Here is a 19,284-nt window from a genome sequence, read left to right on the forward strand (position 1 = left end):
AAACCTGTTTTGGTGTAGTGAATGCACTTTGTGTAAGATCATGGTATTGAGTGTTGAAGTGGCTTATAGATAGATATTTAGCAAGTAATTTGAAATGGTGATTTATTTTGTATTGTTGTATGGTTGTGAATAATTTGACGCATTTATCTATTAATTTTAACTTTTGAATTGAATTAATATCACAACTAATATTAAGATAAAAGTGAGATTTGAATTGATGATACCAATATTTTTATACAAAAAGGATGATATCATGGATGTGAAGGAACCTAACCATGAGAAAAGCTCTCCTAGTCATAAACTGCGTCATCCTTGCAATAGGCAACTGCGGTGGTCCACTTATCGCTCGCCTCTACTTCATCCATGGTGGCAACCGAATCTGGTTCTCGAGCTGGCTCGAGACCGCGGGCTGCCCCATCATCTTGCTCTCCATCGCTTGTGCTTACATGCATCGTTCCAGGACGGCCGATCCCACATCGGAAAACAAGTTTTTCTACATGGAACGACCGTTGTTCCTCGCCGCTGTCGTCCTTGGGATTATCACAGGCCTCGATAACTACCTCTACGCCTATGGCTTATCTCGTCTCCCCGTTTCGACTGCTTCTTTGATCATCGCGTCGCAGTTGGCTTTCACGGCAGTGTTTGCTTTCCTGTTGGTGAAACAAAAGTTCACTGCCTACTCCATAAACGCCGTGTTTTTGTTGAGCATAGGGGCTGGCGTTTTGGCTTTGCATTCGAGCAGCGACCGGCCTGCGAATGAACCCAACAGGGAATATATTTTGGGGTTCGTAATGACCTTAGCTGCAGCGGTTTGCTATGCATTGATAATGCCATTGGTGGAACTAACGTACAAGAAGGCAAAGCAAGAGATCAGCTACGCCCTTGTGATGGAGATTCAGTTGGTGATGTGTTTGGTTGCTACTGTCGTTTGCACCGTCGGGATGCTGGCCAAGAATGATTTCAGTGTTTGTTTTTTCGTCTCTTCTTACGGGACAGGTGAGTGATTTTTTTGAAATTTATTAATGAAAGGTTATTTCTATTTGCAGGTGATTGGAAGGGAAGCAAGGGAATTCGAGTTGGGAGAAACAAAATACTACGTGATTGTGATTTGTAGTGCAATAGTATGGCAAGGTTTCTTCTTGGGAGGAATAGGATTAGTGTTTTGTTGGTCATCACTGTTATCAGGAATTATGATAGCCGTTCTATTACCAATTACAGAAATTCTGGCAGTAATTATTTTTAATGAAAAGTTTCAAGCTGAGAAGGGTTTTTCGCTTGCTCTCTCGCTTTGGGGCTTCTTTTCCTACTTCTATGGTGAAGTCAAGCAAAGCAAAAAGAAGAAACCAGATCCTGAAATCGAAATGGACTCATCTCTGCCTCCCAAAACTCTCGAAAGCAATGTTTAAGTGTTAGTCATCATCTTCATCCCCACCAAATTCCTAAATAAGCTTCCAAGTCATTTGATGTAATTGCTACAAATTAGTGTTATATTCTCCAATAAATGTTTCAATTGAGGTAGTTTTATATAAGATAAGCCCACCATTCTCCTATATTAAGGGTTATTGTGTATTTTAGAGTGTTATTCGCAATGTATTTATAATTAAAAATTAATCCGATTGGTATGAGCATTATGTGGGTTCTAATGCGTTGAAGCACACTATCTTCCTACTAATTTATGAGTTGGGACACTTGATAATCATGTAGCAACAAAAGTAACTCTAAAAATACTAGATGGATTTAAAAAGAAAAGAAAAGAAAACCTCATTTGAACTCGTTATAATAAAATATATTTTTGAAATAAATATTATGTCAAAAATTAAAATATGTAGATTAAATCTCAAGTTTCAGTCTAATCTAAGTGTGACTGTTCTCTTGTAATGTAGAAAAGAAAAAGCATGTCACGTATTATAGCATTCGGATTATATATAATGAAAAGTCATGTATTATAGCATTCGGATTATATATAAACATGTAACATTTTAATTATTTGAATTAATTAATAAAATCATAAAAATATATGAATCGGATTATGTTAAAAAAATGTAGATTTAAAACATTAAAAACGACACTGTTAGGAGGGACAATTACAAACCTTAAACCTGAACTGTAAAACTGACATGGAAAATGCTTAAAAATTGGATAAATTACAGTAGAGGTCACCAACTATAAAAAATTACAAAATAAGTCCCAACAATTTAATTTTATCTTTTTTAATCACTATAATTATAATGTAATTTAGGAAGAAGAATACAAGTGTGGCAGCGTTGTTTTAACGAATGCACCTACGTAGGGTGTAATTTGGAAGGTAGCTAGGAAAGGTGGTCGAATATTGAGATCGACCCGCCGATTAATTACAATGCAGAAAAGGTTCCAACAATGCATGTGAGTATGTGCTTTGTGCATCTAATTGGGAATGGGACAAGTTTTGGTAACTTGATTCTTTTGCTTTCCATTTGTCACTATCTTCTTTGGGATTACAATTAGTGGGTGCCAGGCCCCTCTAAAATGTAAAATTGTTATTTAGGTCCTTAAAATTTTAAAAAAAATTTTAATTATTAAAGGTAAAATTATATTTTAGCCCCCCTAAAATTATAAAATTAAATTTAACTTTTAAAAATTATAAAGATATAGACTATAAATAATTAAAATTTCATCCAACCCCCTCTAAAAAATTGTCATGGCTTCGCCCCTGATTACAATACACTACAATTATAGGTACGGTACATAACACATGAACCAAAAATCAAAAAGAAACAAATAAAACTCATACATGGCGCACACGCATGAAGTGAGACAGAGATTCACACATATGGTGAGACTCAAACCTGAGATACAAAGACTCAGGACCTTCGCTTTAACTAATAAATCAAGGCCTTATTGACAATAATCTTTTTTTAACATGCACTCTCTATAAAAAAAAACATATATTTTTTTTACAATTAATAGTAATAGTAAAAATAATAGGTAAAACTATCAAAAAAGTTCCTATATTAGAAGTCAGAATTGTATTTTGCTCCGTTTACCGGAAAATGAGTAAATTAGTCTATGTATGTTAAATCAAAGAATAAACTAGTTATTTTTATTAAAATTTCATTGGTTTTTACAGTTAAAAATTGGCGTGGTTGACAAAATAACTAGACCACATGTATCTTATGTTGATGTATAAAGACCAATTTTTAACAGAAAATTTTGATAAAAATTTTAACGGAATAACTAATTTACTGTTTGATCTAACATGCGATGACTAATTTACTTAACTACGTTATATAAACAAAAGATGAAGATGAAATTTGAGAATAAAATTGTTTTTGTTTTAAACGTGCTTATTGCTTAGTAGCTTAGACATAGCACTATTAATGTTCAACCACATGATATAAACCAAAATATGTAATAATTTGACAATATATTTTAATTATATATAAAAAAAACCTTCTACGATCTCTGGATAGAGGTGCTCATGGGCCGGGCCGGGCTCAACTAAAAATTTAGGCCCAATTAATAGGCCTGGGTCTGAAAAATGGGCATAAAATTTTACCCAAGCTCGACCCGAATGAAAATACTAAAACTTAGGCCCGACCCGGCCCGCCCGTATTAATTTTTATATTATTTTTATATAATTTTTAAATATATAATACATTAAAAAACTAAAAACATCAAAATAAATATTTCTCAACAATTTTAAAATAAAATTTAAAAAATATGTAGACTTAAATAACACTAAGATAAATGTAACTTAACAACCAAATATCTCTAAAATAATAACAAAATTAACAAATGCCTTTAAAATAATAACAAAATTAACAATAAAATAAATTTTATACAATATCCAAACAATAACAACAAAATATTAGCAACATAATAGTAAAATGATAGCAAAATAGGGAGGAAACAATAAGAAAATAACATTAAAAACAAACAAAAAAAGAGCAGATTTTTTTGTCATTTAGTGAATTCGGGACGGCCCAGGCCTAGGTCAGGGCCAAAAGTGTCTTACCCGAAGCCCAACCTGTTTTTTAAACGGGCCTTACTTTTGTGCAAGCTGATTTTTCGGGCCTATATTTTACCCAAACCCTCCTACATTTCAAGTAGGCCTTTAGGCCGAGCTGAGTAGTCCGATCCATGATCAGGTGTGGCACCCATTTTTCTGACCAATATTGCTATGCATGCCATTAGCTTTCACCCTTAGCGTAAACTTTTGCACCTTCCCCGTCGAGTTCACCGGCAATTCACCGAACACCACGGTTCGAGGAACCATAAAATCCGGCAGCCGTTCCTCACAAAATTCAACAATCTCTTGGCAACTCATTGCACCATAATAATACTCTTCCTTAAATTTCACAAAAGCACAAGGGGTTTCTTTGGAGTAATCGTCTCGTTTTCCGACCACGGCGGCTTCCGACACCTTGGGGTGGCTTAAAAGTACAGCTTCCACTTCCAATGTGCTTACAATTTCCCCTCCTGTAAATATGATATCTTTTGCGCGGTCCTTCAATTGTATGACACCATTAGGGTGAATGACACCAAGGTCCTTGGTCCTATACCATCCATCTTTAAATGCTTCTTCTGTTGCTTTTGGATCTTTAAGGTACCCTAACATCAATGTGTTCCCTTTAAACATGACTTCTCCGATCGTCTTCCCGTCATGACGTACGCTTGCCATCGTTTCCGGTTCCTTCACGTCGACATTTTCGACCACAATGTTATCCTTTTTATGTTCATTGCTTGATCTCCATGGCTTAACAATAGCAGGACCAAGTACTTCGGTCATTCCATATGCATGGCTAACAGTATATCCCAATCCTTCAACTTTCATCACTCGGGACATCGGTAACACGCCGGCAACGATAAGTCGAACCTTAAAAGGAACCGTAAGCGACGCATCGGCGATCAAGTTCAAAATGGCCGGTCCGCCGCACAAGTGAGTCACATTGTGAAGAACAATGGAGTCGAATATGAACTTTGCTGATACATTTCTTAAGCAGATGTTGGTGCCACCGACAGCCGCCATGGTCCAAGTACAACACCAGCCATTGCAACGAAACATGTCCACTGTCCATAAAAACACCGGCGCAACCCCCATGTCATACAACCGAACCGATGCTAATGATTTGAGATAGGCAGCTTTATGGCTATATAATACCCCTTTAGGTTCACCAGTTGAACCGGAAGTAAAATTCACCGAAATCGGATCACCTTCATCCTTTGGTTTAACTATTTCAAAATCAGTTTCCCCCATTGCAATAAGATCATCATACTTGATTTTATTACCACCAACAGAGACCAAATCAGGTCCCTGGCCGTGTTCTTGGATTAACACAAAAAAAGGGTGCTTGGTCATGTTCTGTGACATTATTTCAAGTGCTTTCACAATAACATCAACATATTCATAATCGATAAACATGAATTTAGCCTCCAGTTTTTCTAGTATAACTGCTAAACTGGCTGCATCGAGCTTGGTATTAAGTGCAGATAAAACAGCACCCGCCATTGGTACGGCGAAATGCAGATCGTATAATGCCGGAATATTTGGCGCCATAGCTGCAACCTAATCAATAAGAAAGAAAAAGTCAACTACAAAGGCAATTCTAGGTTATTTCAAAGAAGCTGATGAGCATGTCTTCCATGTCAGAACCTATTAAATCGTTTGTCTTGTTCATGAATTGATAGATATTATTGCCGACATGAATCTTCCATGAAAGAGGTAGGAATGTGATACATATTACATATAATTCATTAATTAAACCATTGAAGTCACCTCCATAGCTCTTATTTATATGAAAACAAGCCGACGCTAATAAGAAAAATACATGCACGTATTAATTTATTCAGTTTTGCATTTGTTTTACTTAATGCAACCATAATTATTAACTTGACTTTATGGAAGACTTTGAAGACTTGCACAAACCATAATGCAACTTGACTCTGCAAATTGCATCATCATATTTGACTAAAAAAAGCTGAAAAAAAATGACTGGACTTTTCATACAGGACCACTAACGTGTTATACGTTTTTTAAAAAGTACAACAAATTTATTTATAATATATATTATAATGGGTTTGCTGTTTTTATATAAATATTATCATACTGCTAAGATTGTCCTATTTTATAAATATTTATATAAATAGTAAGTATTATTGAAGTTGAAATTAATAGAGGAAGGTACAAGTACAAATATTACTAATTAATTAATATTTATTTGAGGTGAATGCACATGCCCTAACCACATCAAATGAGTCCTATTGTTAAATTTATTAATTTAGTAATTATACCATTAAAAATAAAATAGAAATTTTTATGATTATACAAATGAAAAAAAGTTTATCATTTTTTTAATATTTTTAATAATATACGATTAAATTAATTTATTTAATAATAAAAGGAACTAATTTAAACCAAAAATAAATTTAATGGCATTTTCGTGCATCATGCACCGTCCTGCATGAATTCAGATGTTGCTTGGTTGAGATGTTGATGTTGATGTTGATGTTGACCTTGACTCTTTGTATTATTTTATAGTAATAAAGTACATTGCTCTTGTTTATCACAATATTTTTTTGGGTATTTTTAATTACTATAATATTGCTTAAATAGTAAACATATTTTTGAGTTTTAAAAGAAATTAAAATGAGAATTATTTTCTAAAAATAAAAAAAAAATTCAAAAGCCCATTGGAGTCAATGTGGTGTGTACGTATTTTGAGAAATGGAAATTATTTTTACACCACTATATATGAATTTTTATGTACACTTTTAAAAAATTTAATATTTATTAATCCTTAAAGAATTATAAAAATTTAATATTTATCCTATGCATTTAATTGAGATTATTTATTTCAAATCTCATTCAAAAAAATCTTATTATTTGAAAACATAATTGATTTGAGCTAAGTATAAGAGAAGGACAAACATGACTAGTATAACTCGAATTCAAGTCACACCTTCAACAATGAATATCCTAACTGGGTTTGGGAGTGCACTATTTTATTAATTAATCAATATATATAATTCTCATCGTCTTCCTTAAAGAAGAAGGACTGGTCTTACAAGTTATAACCACTAAGGGCCAATTCTTCATTGCTTTTAAGAAGTGCTTTTGAAAAGTGCTGTGGAAAATGCTTTTGAGAATTACTTTTGAAAAGTTTGGTTTAAAATTTGAGTGTTTAGCATTACTGTCAAAAAGTACTTTTAAGAAATAAAATGTCCATTTTAGACATGTTATTATCAAGTAACAAATATGCATTTAAATAATATTTAAATTAGTTAATATTATTATATTTTAGTAATAATATAAAAAAATTATTATAACTTGTTGTTAATATTTTAATATATGAAATATAAATTTTAAATATTTTTAAGCAATAAATATTAATTATTTATAAAATTTAATTAGAATATATAAACTATATTTTAAATATTTAAATATAACCATTAAATATTTGTAATTAGTATTTTAAAAAATATTTTTTTATTTTGAAGTAATGATTTTAACACAATTGTGATTAAGCACCAAGAAAAAAAATAAAATACCATGTTATTAGAGGGGTAAAAAAGTAATTAAGCACCAAAAGTACTTTTGAGGCTCCTTTTCAGAAGTGTTTTTTTTGAAAAGTTAAAAATTTCAGCCAAAAGTTGTTTGTTCTTCACAGCTTTTCCTTCAAATGTACTTTTGGAGTAAGAAATATTTTTTTTAAGCAACGAAGAACTGGCCCTAACTCTGCTTGTCATTGGAAAGAATTATATCATGTCCTAAAAACGCCATTCATTCATATTCAGCTACGTTGTTCGTAAGAAAATATATAAAATGCATGATTTAGTGCATTAAACATGAGATAAACAAAGAACCAAAAGAAAAACTTACAGTATCGCCTGGTGAAATCCCGAGTTGAGTCAAACCGGAAGCGAGCCGTAAACATCTTTGATGAGTTTCCCTCCACGTGAACGAAACGGTGCCGTAAATGATGGAGACCTTATCTCCATAAACAAGGGCAGCTCGCTCTAAGAAACTCACTGGCAATAAAGGTGACGAATTGTTATGAAGGTGATGAAGAGCCTCCATATTTCCAAAAATAAGCTCAGCGGAGATAGAGTGGGATTTTAATAGGTTAAATGGCTGAGTCAGACCACTGACTAAAAACTATATATTATAGGGTTATATGTATATGTATGTGTGAATATATATAAAATTTTGTGGAATGGTGATGAGGTAGAAGATAAGGACGGTGCGTCTTCAATGGTTTTATATTTTTATTTCCCAGCAAATGGGGTAAATTCACCCGGTCGTCACTCTACATTTCATCATGAATCCGACATTATAGCATCAGATTTCGGTTTATGATGTTATATATATACATATATATATTTGTTGTATAGTGATATTTTCTTTGAATCTTATATGATTACTTATGGTGGGAACTAAACTCAATGTTTCAAAGGTGTTAGACTCTAACTCGAACCGATTTCTCATTAAGGTTGAACAAGAAAAAAACAAGAAATCTAAAATTGATTCAAGCTGAGAGATTTTGACGATTTATAAAATACAAATAAAAAACCGTGGTTATTCAAACCGAATTGGATTCTATTTTCAAGGGTGAATTTAGAATTTTTTTTAGCAGGAGCTATAATTCAATTATAATTTTTCCATAGATTAAAATATAAGTTTATTATATATTAATTTATAATTTCATCATTTTGAAGTGACTAAACAAATTTTTTTTTATTTTTAGAGGAGCTAAAGTGAAATTTTACTATATATATTAATTTATAATTTCTTTATTTATAAGAGGATTCAATTGAAAATTTTTCATTTTGAGGGGTTAAAGGAAATTTCACTATATATTACTTATTAGTTTCTCTATTTATAAGATGACTTAATTGAAAATTTTTTTAGGGAGGCCAAATCCTTGATTCCCCATTGTCTATTTTTTATTTAAGTTATAATTAATTTAATTTTTTATAATGTAAAATAATATATTTAAAATGACGAAAATAACTTAAAAAGTCGACAATGACTCTCTCTATGACAGCCCCATTTGTCTACCCAAATTTTGTTGTTACACACCTATAACATGTTGCTATATAGAGATAATTGTTGTAAACTTACCATAAATATGATTTTTTATCAAATAAAGAAAGTGAAAATTATGTTTTAAAGTTTATTTTTCCATTGTTTAATAAATCTTCGATTTTAGAAGTTTTTGTCTGCTCTTATAATACGTTTTTTAGTCTTGCTTATGCATATAATCTTAGTTTTACAAGTGATTTTAGGGATGATTTTGTTGTCGTCCTTTCTAGTTTGGTGAATGCTTGATTCTTTTGTTGGCTTTTGCTCATCGCTTTGGACCGTCCTGGCTAATTTCCTTATCGTATTAAGTGCTTGCAATCAATTTAGATATGTCGTGCTTGAGTTGTGACAAAGCCAATTGTCAACGTGTCATAATATTTTATTGATGATGCTGAGGCTAAAATATTTGTTGTGTTAATGGAGCTCGTCATTCATTATCTATGACGAGTTTTTGCTATTTTTTTCTCTCTGAATTTGTGGTTCTATTCATTAAATGAATTAATGAATTTACCTTTCAAAAAAAAAAGTTAATTCCATATCAAATGTTGCTAAATTATAGTTGGGATTTTAAATATGTTAAAAATTTTAAATATGCTTCATTTTCGATTCGAATTTCCATTTAATGTTTAAATTAATGATTAAGTTAATAGAATGAATCATCTGATATAATATCGATACCTAAAGAACTCAATCAAAATGTTTTAAAGTTTGAAGACGAGTTTAGAATTTAAATCATAGTTTGGGGACTACTGATTGAATTAACCCAAATTATAATTTAATAACATGATCAACATGTAGCAACAAGAGGCCATTATCGAACGTGCAGAGCATCATCCTAATAATATGCTAACTAAATTTTCTCATTGTCTTTTTTCGGGATAATTTTGCATGCCAAGTCATTAGCCATAATAATAGGATTAATTCAACTAGAAGTCCCAAAATTATATGTCAAAATTTGATTTGATCCCATAATTTCAAAATATTCTTATTAAATCCTCAAACTAAAATTTTGTTCCTATGAAGTCCTTTTTTTGTCAATCTAATCACCAACTTTGGCATTAGATACCATATCGGATCTGACACAATTTATTTTTAAGCAATTAGGGATTCATAAAGATTCTTTAAACAATTGAAATGATATTTTAGTTTTAGGATCAAATTGGGATGTTTGGAAGTTTGTGGACCAATTTAAAATTTGACCATGATTTGGGGATGTTTACCCTTAATGATAAATAGAAAACTTATCAAGAAAAAGAAGGAAAATGTTAACATATGCTACAAGTCCCTATAGTCTTCATACATTTGAAATTTAGTCCTCTTTTATTTCAAGGAATTTAACATTCTACTTTTCAGATTAAAAAAGCAAGTCTAGTTGTTAATACCGTTAAATTCAAGTTAATTACAATGTTAATTTTCTATCACATGACTAACAAGTGAGTATTTTTATTATTATTTTAAAACATTGCGCCATAGAATTCACCAGAAGAATTTTAAAGGTTTGAACAATTAGACTTGAATTTTGAAATATAAAAAAATAGAAAGATTAAATTCGAAATATATAAAAAGTATAAGAAGTTGATGCAAAATTTAACCAAAAAAATCAAACAACAAAACTCTAAGGATAGAGCTAGAAAGTAGAAGGATCTAACTAATTTCTTAGCTTGTCCTCATAATCCGCATAACATTCACACGGCTGCAACACAAATGATTGGTACAAGCTTGGAATTAGTTACAAGTCCAGTGCATAGCCCAAAACAGATTACATTTTTGGTGTTCATCCATTCCACCCTTTATAAAATAACACAAATTAATCCGCTTTATTTACTAATCGGAGCATCGACATGGCTGCATCGGAGGAGAGAGAGAGGACTCTACCGAAATTTGGGGAATGGGACGTGAACGATCCGGCTACGTCCGAAGGATTCACGGTGATTTTCGCAAAGGCGAGCGACGAGAAGAAAGCGGCGAAGATGACCGGGAGTATACCTTCGAAGAAGAGGTCTCAAAATTCGAATTCGACTAAGCAACCCGAAAAGAAGAACTGGTTTTGTTGCATGTCTGCATGATGATGTCCATTTTTCCCTCTGTACTGTGTGCCCCCATGTATATGGCATTGCTAACTAATATTGTATACAATGTCATTGCTCAAACATTATATATGTCATAATCGGTATACTTGATGGGTCTAAATTGAAATATCTAATGTTGTAAGAAACCAGAAAAAAAATAACATAAATTAATTGCTCATTAATTTCTTTGTCAAATAGTCTACCATATATTATGATGAAACTAATGCGTTGGGCTTAGCCCTTTCTCTCTCTTTTTTCCCTCTCCGGCAACCCCCTTTGTTTGGTGCTACTATCTCTTTGGCCCCCATCAGATGGAGCTGGACGGAGGTTTTGTTGCACCAGCCTATTTGATTGGTGGTTGAAGTCGTTATGATAGGCTCGTGGACTCTTCCTCCGTTACCAGCTCCATTGTGACTGACATTACTTTTTGTTGTTGTGGCATGGTCTCCTTCCGGGAGCGTCACATGGCAACGACGAGTATATCCGTCGCCTTCGCTTTTGACTTTCCCGACATTTCCTGACACTCTCGTGATTTTTAGAAGCTAGGGGTTTTGTTGAGGCTGCGCTTCCTTAAGCCCACGTGCTTTCATATGTTTTTGTTTCGTCTTGATCCCTTTGTAGTGTTGCCTATTTTGTTTATGTTCATAGGTTCTTCTTTGACCTAAACAATAATATAGTAATATCATGTCTTTTCTTTTGAAAAATAATAGGTGTTTTCGACCCAAAACAGCACATGATTTTTGTCTTTTCTTACTTTACACCATACCTTTAATTATGGCTAAAATTGTAGTGGAGATAGATGTCATGTCCCAATACATGCATCTAAAAGTATGTACTAGTAAAATTTTATGGGGAGTTAAAACTGGACAAGAACATGTCACAATAAACTTAACTACAGCCATTTTATATCTTTATTATCCTACTATGCATTGCCAAATATTCCAAAATATTACTTCATCAATCATCACATTGCATGAGATCTAATTAAGGTCCATACTGAGTAAAACATTCAGTCATCGTGGTCCATGCAGAGTACGAGGAAGGGCCATGTTCATCACTATCAGCTTGCGCCATGTTTGTTCCATAATCATGGTGTTGCAGGGGCAATGGCACGGTAATGTTATTATTTTGAGCAACGTATGAGGAAAGGGCTTGTTCTTCAGCTCTTTGTTCGAACACTCTTAACGATGTTGCCTTTCTATAAATCTTACAAAGTACTATGTCCTCCTGGTTTCAGACAAAAGTACATATATAAATACATTTATGTATATATGTTTGTTTGTTTGTGAACTGTGTTATGACATAAGTAAATTAGTTAATTCAGTTGATGAACAGATTGTTTGTACCCTAAGAATGGAGGTGTCGGAGAGCCTGTACTCGTTCATGACCCAATCGGTTCTGTTCCCATTCGGTGCTTTCCCTGTGTAGAAGACCAAAGTTTTTCTAAGACCCATGATGATTTTAGGCTCAGTGAGACGCCTGATTTGACGGTCGGAACCAGTTGCCTTCCAATACCCTCTCTCGGTGGTCCTGTTGGGCTTTTTACCACCATGACCACTCCTTGTGTCTCTTTGCACAAAAAAGTACCACTCTCTCTCCCCTATCTTTGCCATACCTGCTCACCACATTCCCCACAATCCCAAAACAAAAGTAAGTAGTTGTAATATCTTTGGTACAATAAAGGGGAAATGCTTTATTACTAAGGAAATGAGAAAAAAAAACACAATGATAAACACTCTAGGCATAATACACCATCTGTTTGAGCATCCGAGACCAACCTCTTGTCAACAAAGTTCTTAAGTATTCGTGTTTGGGTTTCACTCTCTGTAAACTATATGTGGGTCTTATCTAGAGTTATTTTGATCTACATTATGTTTAACTTATGCTTTGTAATGATTAATTTTACTTAAAGCAATTCAGCTTGTGAATGAATTTGATTGCACTAGCACCTCTTTTGAAAAAATAATTTTGAATGTAGTTACTCAAGACAATTACGAGAAATGATTTTAAAAAGTATCTCGTCTAAATTTAGTTATATCGAGACTATCTTGGAATGCTTGCATATGATACATTTGGTTCAAAAACAATAATATTACACAGAAGGCCTTCAAAAACGATAAAATTATACTTAAGCTCTTTTAAAATTATAATATTATAAATTAATATAATTCGAGAAATTTTATAATTTAATTTTAACCCTTTAAAATAATTTTTAGCTTCGCTTTTGACAAGTGTAGCAAGAAAAATATAACAAATATAATTAGATATACAACTAAGAAATGTTACTAATAATATAGTATTGTTGTTAATGCATTCGAGTGTGTTAAACTGCATTATTCTCTTATTTATAGGTTAACGAGAGACTATAAGTAATTCTAATTATTGTATGAAAAATGACAGAACAAATTTAAGACAGAAAATGTAGTGTGTTTAAATACCTGGCAAATCCCAAGGGTAATGATTATAAATATTAAGAAAACCGATGATGTCGCAATACAGGTTTTTACCCAGAACAGTTTCCTTGAGGTAATAGTTGACAAGCTCTTCTTCAGTAGGGTGGAATCGAAATCCTGGTAATATGATCTCTGGAGAAATTATATTTTCCATATTGAAAACAACTAAGAGGTACTCAAAAGCTCAGGTTTCTTCGATGGTATTTATAGCCGGACAGGGTCGAATCATAGACCCAATCCTTCCAAATTCAATGGAATATTTTGAACCAGTAAAATGGTTTCCAGCTGTGGTTTTTGATGTCGATGGTAAACTGACAAAGAAATGTCTGCTTGATTTAATTTGTGTTGGCTTAACGTAATTTCCAGGTTCTTACATATAGTACTTTTAGAGGTCAATTATGTGTGCATGTTGGTGAGGGTTAAATTGCCTGGAAGTATATTAATGGAAATAGGATCTTGGACCATCTGGTCTAAAACGGACATGATTCCTGTCGATTTTCATAGTGAATACAACCAATTTTCATTTTCATAAATTGATGTTTCCAATTTAACTTTTAATAGAAATCACGTGCCTGCCCCAGTTGTTGCCTCACTCAGTTCCCCTTTTGTGGATATGTTCAACGATCAGATTGTCTTGCTGTTGGTCTTGGAAAATAGATCTAGTCAAAATTAGGGTAATTTATATTTTGGTCATTGAATTATTCAAATATTTTCATTTAAGTCACTAGGTTGTTAAAATGGTTATTGTATGGCATTTTATGTTTGCACTACCTGCACCAATCGAAAGCTCTCTTTCCCATTCTCTTCTACAAGTTAGCTTTTTTTCATGAAACAGCTTTGGACATCACGAGTTTACTAATCAAAGTCCAAACAACTTTCTTCTATGATATTCGACACTGACCATCCAATTGACTTAGATCTAAGGTATGTTCTTTTACTTGTCGATGAATATTGACTCATCGTACCAAACGTCAAATCGTCACTTGGAGCTCACTAGCCGGACTTCAAAACTAACAGCCTAATGACTTGAATAAAAACTTTTGAATAGTTTAGTGATCATTTTATAACTTTTTAAAGATGAGGTACCAAAACATAAACTTACTAATAGTTGAGTGACATTGAGTGTAATTTACCCTTTAAATTATGTGAATTTTTTTTATGTATTATTAATTTATATCATATAAAAATTAAGGGTGGGATCCACTTACATAGTGTAAAAACTAAACTTATTTTACATGCTTCCGTAATTATTTATATGATTAATATTTTAATGATCCAACAATTGAAATTATCAAATACAATTATACTTGTCATACATGTAAGTTTTCGAACCAATCCGATATCTCTATAAATGTTTGAAATTCTTTTACATAAACAAATAGTTAGAAGTTTTAAATTTACATCACATTTGACATGCATGATCTACAGGAATATACCATGAAAATAGTTGATAAAGTCTTAGCTCAGTTGATATTAACATTGTTACCAGTACAGGAGAACGTGGGTTCAAGTGCGTTTATTCTCTTATTTAAGAGTTGAGAGAGATTATGGGTAGTTCTACGCTTTATATCAAAAAAAAATGTTGTTTATATAAAACTATTAAATGTTAAATAAAAATATATAATTTAAAAAAACATAAAATAATATAAACTAATTTAAACAAATTTAAATCCAACATTTATAAACATAAACGAGTCTAAACAAAATTTTAACAACTATATTTTAAACTGGTCAAAGGTAAACAACCAAATCTACATACTCCGCCCACCACTTCTAATCTAAATCTACCACTCATTATTTATTCTCATAAACTTGAATCCCTTTTGACCAAAATTCGTAAATTGAGTCTTGGTTCAGTTAGCATCAACATTATTGTCAGTGCATGAGAACGTGGGTTTGAGTATGCTAAAACACGTTATCCTCCTACTTATGAGTTGGATAAAAATATTAATGCCACGTGGCAGGTATAGGTGAGTGAGGGCAACACGAATCTTCTTCTATATTAGAAAATAGAACAAGTCCACAAGTGGCATGCGGGGTATGGACCACTCAATCAGATTTCTTTTATTAAAGTTTTTGGGGTCCTTTTTTCTTTTGTTTTTTCATACATTAATTTCATATGTATCAACTTTTTGCTTACATAAAAGTCATCATAAATTATTGCAAAGAATGGGTTGAAGAAAATATCGAAAATGGTAGTTAGATAATTTTAAATTATAAGTTACATTTTACTTAAATTTTTTATAATGTATATTTATTTAAAATAGTAAAAATAACGAATCTTATTATTTGACCTAAAGACTGTACTTCTGTGATCAAATTTATAGAAGTACATGTGTGAGTGAATTTAAGGTTCTATCATATTAAAATAAAAGTAGTGAAAATAAAACTCAACTCAAAATTAAAATTAAAAAATTCGTAAAAATTCAAAAATATCCGATCAAACTCAAACTCACTCATACTAGGGATATAATTGCAAGGTTAATTAGGTATTATTTCCCCTATCATTTATTAATTTTATTTTCAATAAAGATGAGTGCATATAATTCATTAAGTTCACGATGTAATATTTGATGCACTGTTCATAAATTTTGTATATGGTAAAATAACACGTCACCACTGTATAATGAGAAATTATTTTATGGACATTTCTCGCTACATCATCTATGGACCCTTTCGAATTATTTAATGACATTTCAACAATTTTTTCTGAGCCATTGATACATAATTTTGGTAATTTTTTTACCCCGAACCTCAAACACAGAACCTAAAACCCTAACCTTGAAACTTAAACCCTAAATCCCAAACTCGAACTTTGAACTTGAAACCCAAAACCTTGAACTCAAACCATGAATTCTTGAAACCCTGATCTTGAACCATGTACCTTGTTCAAGATTTAGGATCGGGGTTTGAGGTTTAAAGTTCAAGTTCAGAGTTTAAGGTTTAAGGTTCAAGGTTCAGGATAAAAAATTACCAAAATTATGTATTAACGACATGGAAAAACTTATTGAAATATCTTTAAATGATTCGAAAAGGACCATAAATAATGTGGTGGGAAGGGTCCATAAAATAATTTAAACTAACAAGGGAGTTAAAAATATAAACAATTAACTTTATTTAAATATAATCAACTGTTGATTATAATTATTATACCTATATCATGATTGGAAGATATTTGATTTAGGGTTTTCTAAATTATAGGGAAAAAAAGGGAATTATCTTAATCCAAAGTTACTTTTCTTGATTTGTATTAATATTTGTGTAATTAAATTTTATTAGAACATTCAATTTAGTGGTACGATTTTTCAAAGTTATATAATTATGAGTTTTGGACAAGTTAGGACTGATTTGAAATCTCCCATTTTTGGCCTGTACTAAAAAGTATAATGCTTAGGTCTTAGCCGCCCGCAGCTGTGCTCAAAAATTTATTTATAGGTCCTCTAATTTTTTTTATTTTACTTAAGAGGTCAAATTATTATTTATTAATATTGTTTAAGATTCATACACGAATTGCATGTTACGTATTTTAAGTTTACAAAAAGACTTTACTGAGAGCTCAAATATTTGCGCAAAGTGAGAATGAGGTTTGCGTGGTTATGCATGGTTAGACTCGAGCCTATAGCCCTATACCATATAGCATAGAGAACATTTACGTACATGTTTCACTTTTTGAAGAATTTTTTAAATTTTAAAATTTAAGTCCAACTGTTAATATAATTTTTTTAATTAATTTCAAGTTCATTACGGACGTCAATTTTAATTTACATGATTTTTTATTTTAAAATATCACATCAATAATTTTAATAAAAAATTAACCGTATTAATAATTAAATCTGAATTTTAGACGAGATATATTCGTTTTTGCTTTTTTATCCTTTTTTTTTTTTGTGATGAAAACACACGAAAATGATTTTCTGTTTTGTTTTTTAATCAATCGCATTATTGACTAGAAATAGTTGGTCTTTCCAAATTGGCAGTATTCTTCTTCTTCTTCAGTGACTTCAACTTTTTTGCTTTAACCATTAATGACTTGACTGAACTGGAGTAGTTTGATGATGATACATACATTCCTACAATAATAATACCATTACTGGATGTATAATTTGTTTAATACTCGAATTTGACACTTTCTTAGTATAATGATAAATTTAGTGTTAATTATGAATTCGTATAATTTTACGTTTAGTCTGTCAAATATAATTCGATGCATGTGGTTTAATTCGATTTTAGTGTTTACTTTTTATTAATTTTCGAGTAAAATATCGTATCTTAGTTTTATTCGAATGTTAGTGTCTTATTGGTATGTATTTGCATTTTATTTTTTTTTATACTTAGTTTTTATATGATTTAGGAATTTATAAGTAAATGTTTCGTTACTTAAATTAGGTGTATAAGAGCATTTGGGATGAAAGTTTGAAGACAAAAGGAGTGAAATTAGACAGAAATGCAGAGAATTTGAAGAGTACAAGTGAGCCACGGCTCAAAAACACCGTGCCCCACGGCCAAGTCTAGATAGCGCCACATCATCACTCCACCACCATCCTTTATCTTTATTTAACAAATAAAGGATTCGACTTTACTCACTGTTATTTACAGGCTCATTTTTAAGCTCGACAACAGTAGAAATTAAAATTACAATTATAGACCTTACTTGTTGACTGGTCTCCATGGGCTGCAAAGACAATAGATCATTGTCTTGCAAAATATGTTCTTAATTTTCCTCATTTTTTTTCATTGCATTTTGTTATTTTATTATTTTATTATTTTATAGACATGGATTTTTTTTTTTGGAACAATAGTAGAGGTGATTATGGGTTGTGTCGGGCTTCAATAAAATTTTGTTTAAATTCGGTCTAAATAAAAATGTTAAAACTAAAATTCGGTCCAGCCCATCCGTATTAATTTTTTATATTATTATTTTTATATAAAAAGAATTTTAAAAATACAATATATTAAATACACTAAAAATACTAAAATAAATGTTTCCCAATAAATACACCTCCAAAATAATAGCAAAATTAATAATAAAACAAAAGCTTTACAATATTCAAACAAATAAAATAAAATAGTTACAATATAATAGTGAAACAACAACAAAACATCGAAAACAACATCAAAAAGTAGCAAGTTTTTTTTTTCTTTTTGCAAATTCGGGTCGAAATGAGCTCGGGCAAAAAAAAGCTTACCCGAGGCCTCATTTTTTGCCTCAACCCATTTTACGCCTATACTTTTACCTAAACCCTCTCATTTTTCGGGCAAGTTTTTTGGCCCAGGCCATGATCAGGTCTAAGCAATAGTGTGATGAGTTTTCAATGAAAACGAAAGGGCTAATTACACCAGGACTTCTAAAAATTGTTGTTTAGATTTTATGTTAGTCCTCAAACTTTAAAGTGCTTCGATTGGACTTCAAAATATCAGTATTGTATCAATTAGGACTTCCGTCAACCTAGCCGTTAATTTTGTACCAATCACACGGACAACTTGGATCTAGCTCGTTAAAACAAAGAAATGTCCCTCCTAAATTTTAGTGACACTATTTCTTAACTCATCAAATTCAAGTTGTCTATATAGTAGATATACGTACTTAAAATTTGATCCATATATTTTAAATATACTCAACATCATATCTGAGTTGGCATTTAGCGATAACTAGATTGATGGGAAGGATATGACTGATACGACATTTATGCTTGGAGGATTT

At 31.7% G+C, this 19,284-nt stretch overlaps 3 protein-coding genes across 4 annotated transcripts; 1 reads left to right on the top strand and 2 right to left on the bottom strand.

The window, feature by feature from the left end:
- The first annotated feature begins 265 nt into the window (after positions 1–265).
- LOC105787412 (purine permease 1) lies at positions 266–1,550 on the top strand. Its single transcript, XM_012613790.2, has 2 exons — positions 266–965; positions 1,047–1,550. Exons 1-2 carry the CDS (start codon positions 276–278, stop codon positions 1,404–1,406), a joined length of 1,050 nt encoding a protein of 349 aa, XP_012469244.1. The 5' UTR covers positions 266–275; the 3' UTR covers positions 1,407–1,550.
- Positions 1,551–3,779: 2,229 nt separating this feature from the next.
- Positions 3,780–8,303, bottom strand: LOC105787413 (butanoate--CoA ligase AAE1). Its single transcript, XM_012613792.2, has 2 exons — positions 7,859–8,303; positions 3,780–5,545 (listed from the first exon to the last, which is right to left on the bottom strand). Exons 1-2 carry the CDS (start codon positions 8,054–8,056, stop codon positions 4,124–4,126), a joined length of 1,620 nt encoding a protein of 539 aa, XP_012469246.1. The 5' UTR covers positions 8,057–8,303; the 3' UTR covers positions 3,780–4,123.
- A 2,963-nt stretch (positions 8,304–11,266) lies between these two features.
- LOC105787414 (NAC domain-containing protein 6) lies at positions 11,267–13,768 on the bottom strand. Of its 2 annotated transcripts, XM_012613793.2 has the most exons (4): positions 13,569–13,768; positions 12,477–12,745; positions 12,128–12,357; positions 11,267–11,791 (listed from the first exon to the last, which is right to left on the bottom strand). In XM_012613793.2, the coding sequence occupies exons 1-4, from the start codon at positions 13,735–13,737 to the stop codon at positions 11,773–11,775; spliced, it is 687 nt and encodes a 228-aa protein (XP_012469247.1). In that variant the 5' UTR covers positions 13,738–13,768; the 3' UTR covers positions 11,267–11,772. The 2 variants fall into 2 exon arrangements, with proteins under 2 accessions (XP_012469247.1, XP_012469248.1); XM_012613794.2 differs by having other exon boundaries at positions 11,267–12,357; positions 13,569–13,767.
- Between the last annotated feature and the right edge of the window lie 5,516 nt (positions 13,769–19,284).

The sequence above is a fragment of the Gossypium raimondii genome, chromosome 2, assembly GCF_025698545.1.
Source record: "Gossypium raimondii isolate GPD5lz chromosome 2, ASM2569854v1, whole genome shotgun sequence".
Classification (NCBI taxonomy): domain Eukaryota; kingdom Viridiplantae; phylum Streptophyta; class Magnoliopsida; order Malvales; family Malvaceae; genus Gossypium; species Gossypium raimondii.

Bases quoted from the DNA above. Each gene is read 5' to 3' on its own strand.
- LOC105787412 (XM_012613790.2), top strand. From the start codon at position 276: ATGAGAAAAGCTCTCCTAGTCATAAACTGCGTCATCCTTGCAATAGGC. The intron at 966-1,046 runs GTTTGTTTTTTC...TTCTATTTGCAG, and splicing joins TGGCCAAGAATGATTTCAGT to GTGATTGGAAGGGAAGCAAG.
- LOC105787413 (XM_012613792.2), bottom strand. From the start codon at position 8,056: ATGGAGGCTCTTCATCACCTTCATAACAATTCGTCACCTTTATTGCCA. The intron at 5,546-7,858 runs GTAAGTTTTTCT...CTTATTGATTAG, and splicing joins GGATTTCACCAGGCGATACT to GTTGCAGCTATGGCGCCAAA.
- LOC105787414 (XM_012613793.2), bottom strand. From the start codon at position 13,737: ATGGAAAATATAATTTCTCCAGAGATCATATTACCAGGATTTCGATTC. The intron at 12,746-13,568 runs GTATTTAAACAC...TGTGGTGAGCAG, and splicing joins TTACCCTTGGGATTTGCCAG to GTATGGCAAAGATAGGGGAG. The intron at 12,358-12,476 runs GTACAAACAATC...GTCTGAAACCAG, and splicing joins CCGACACCTCCATTCTTAGG to GAGGACATAGTACTTTGTAA.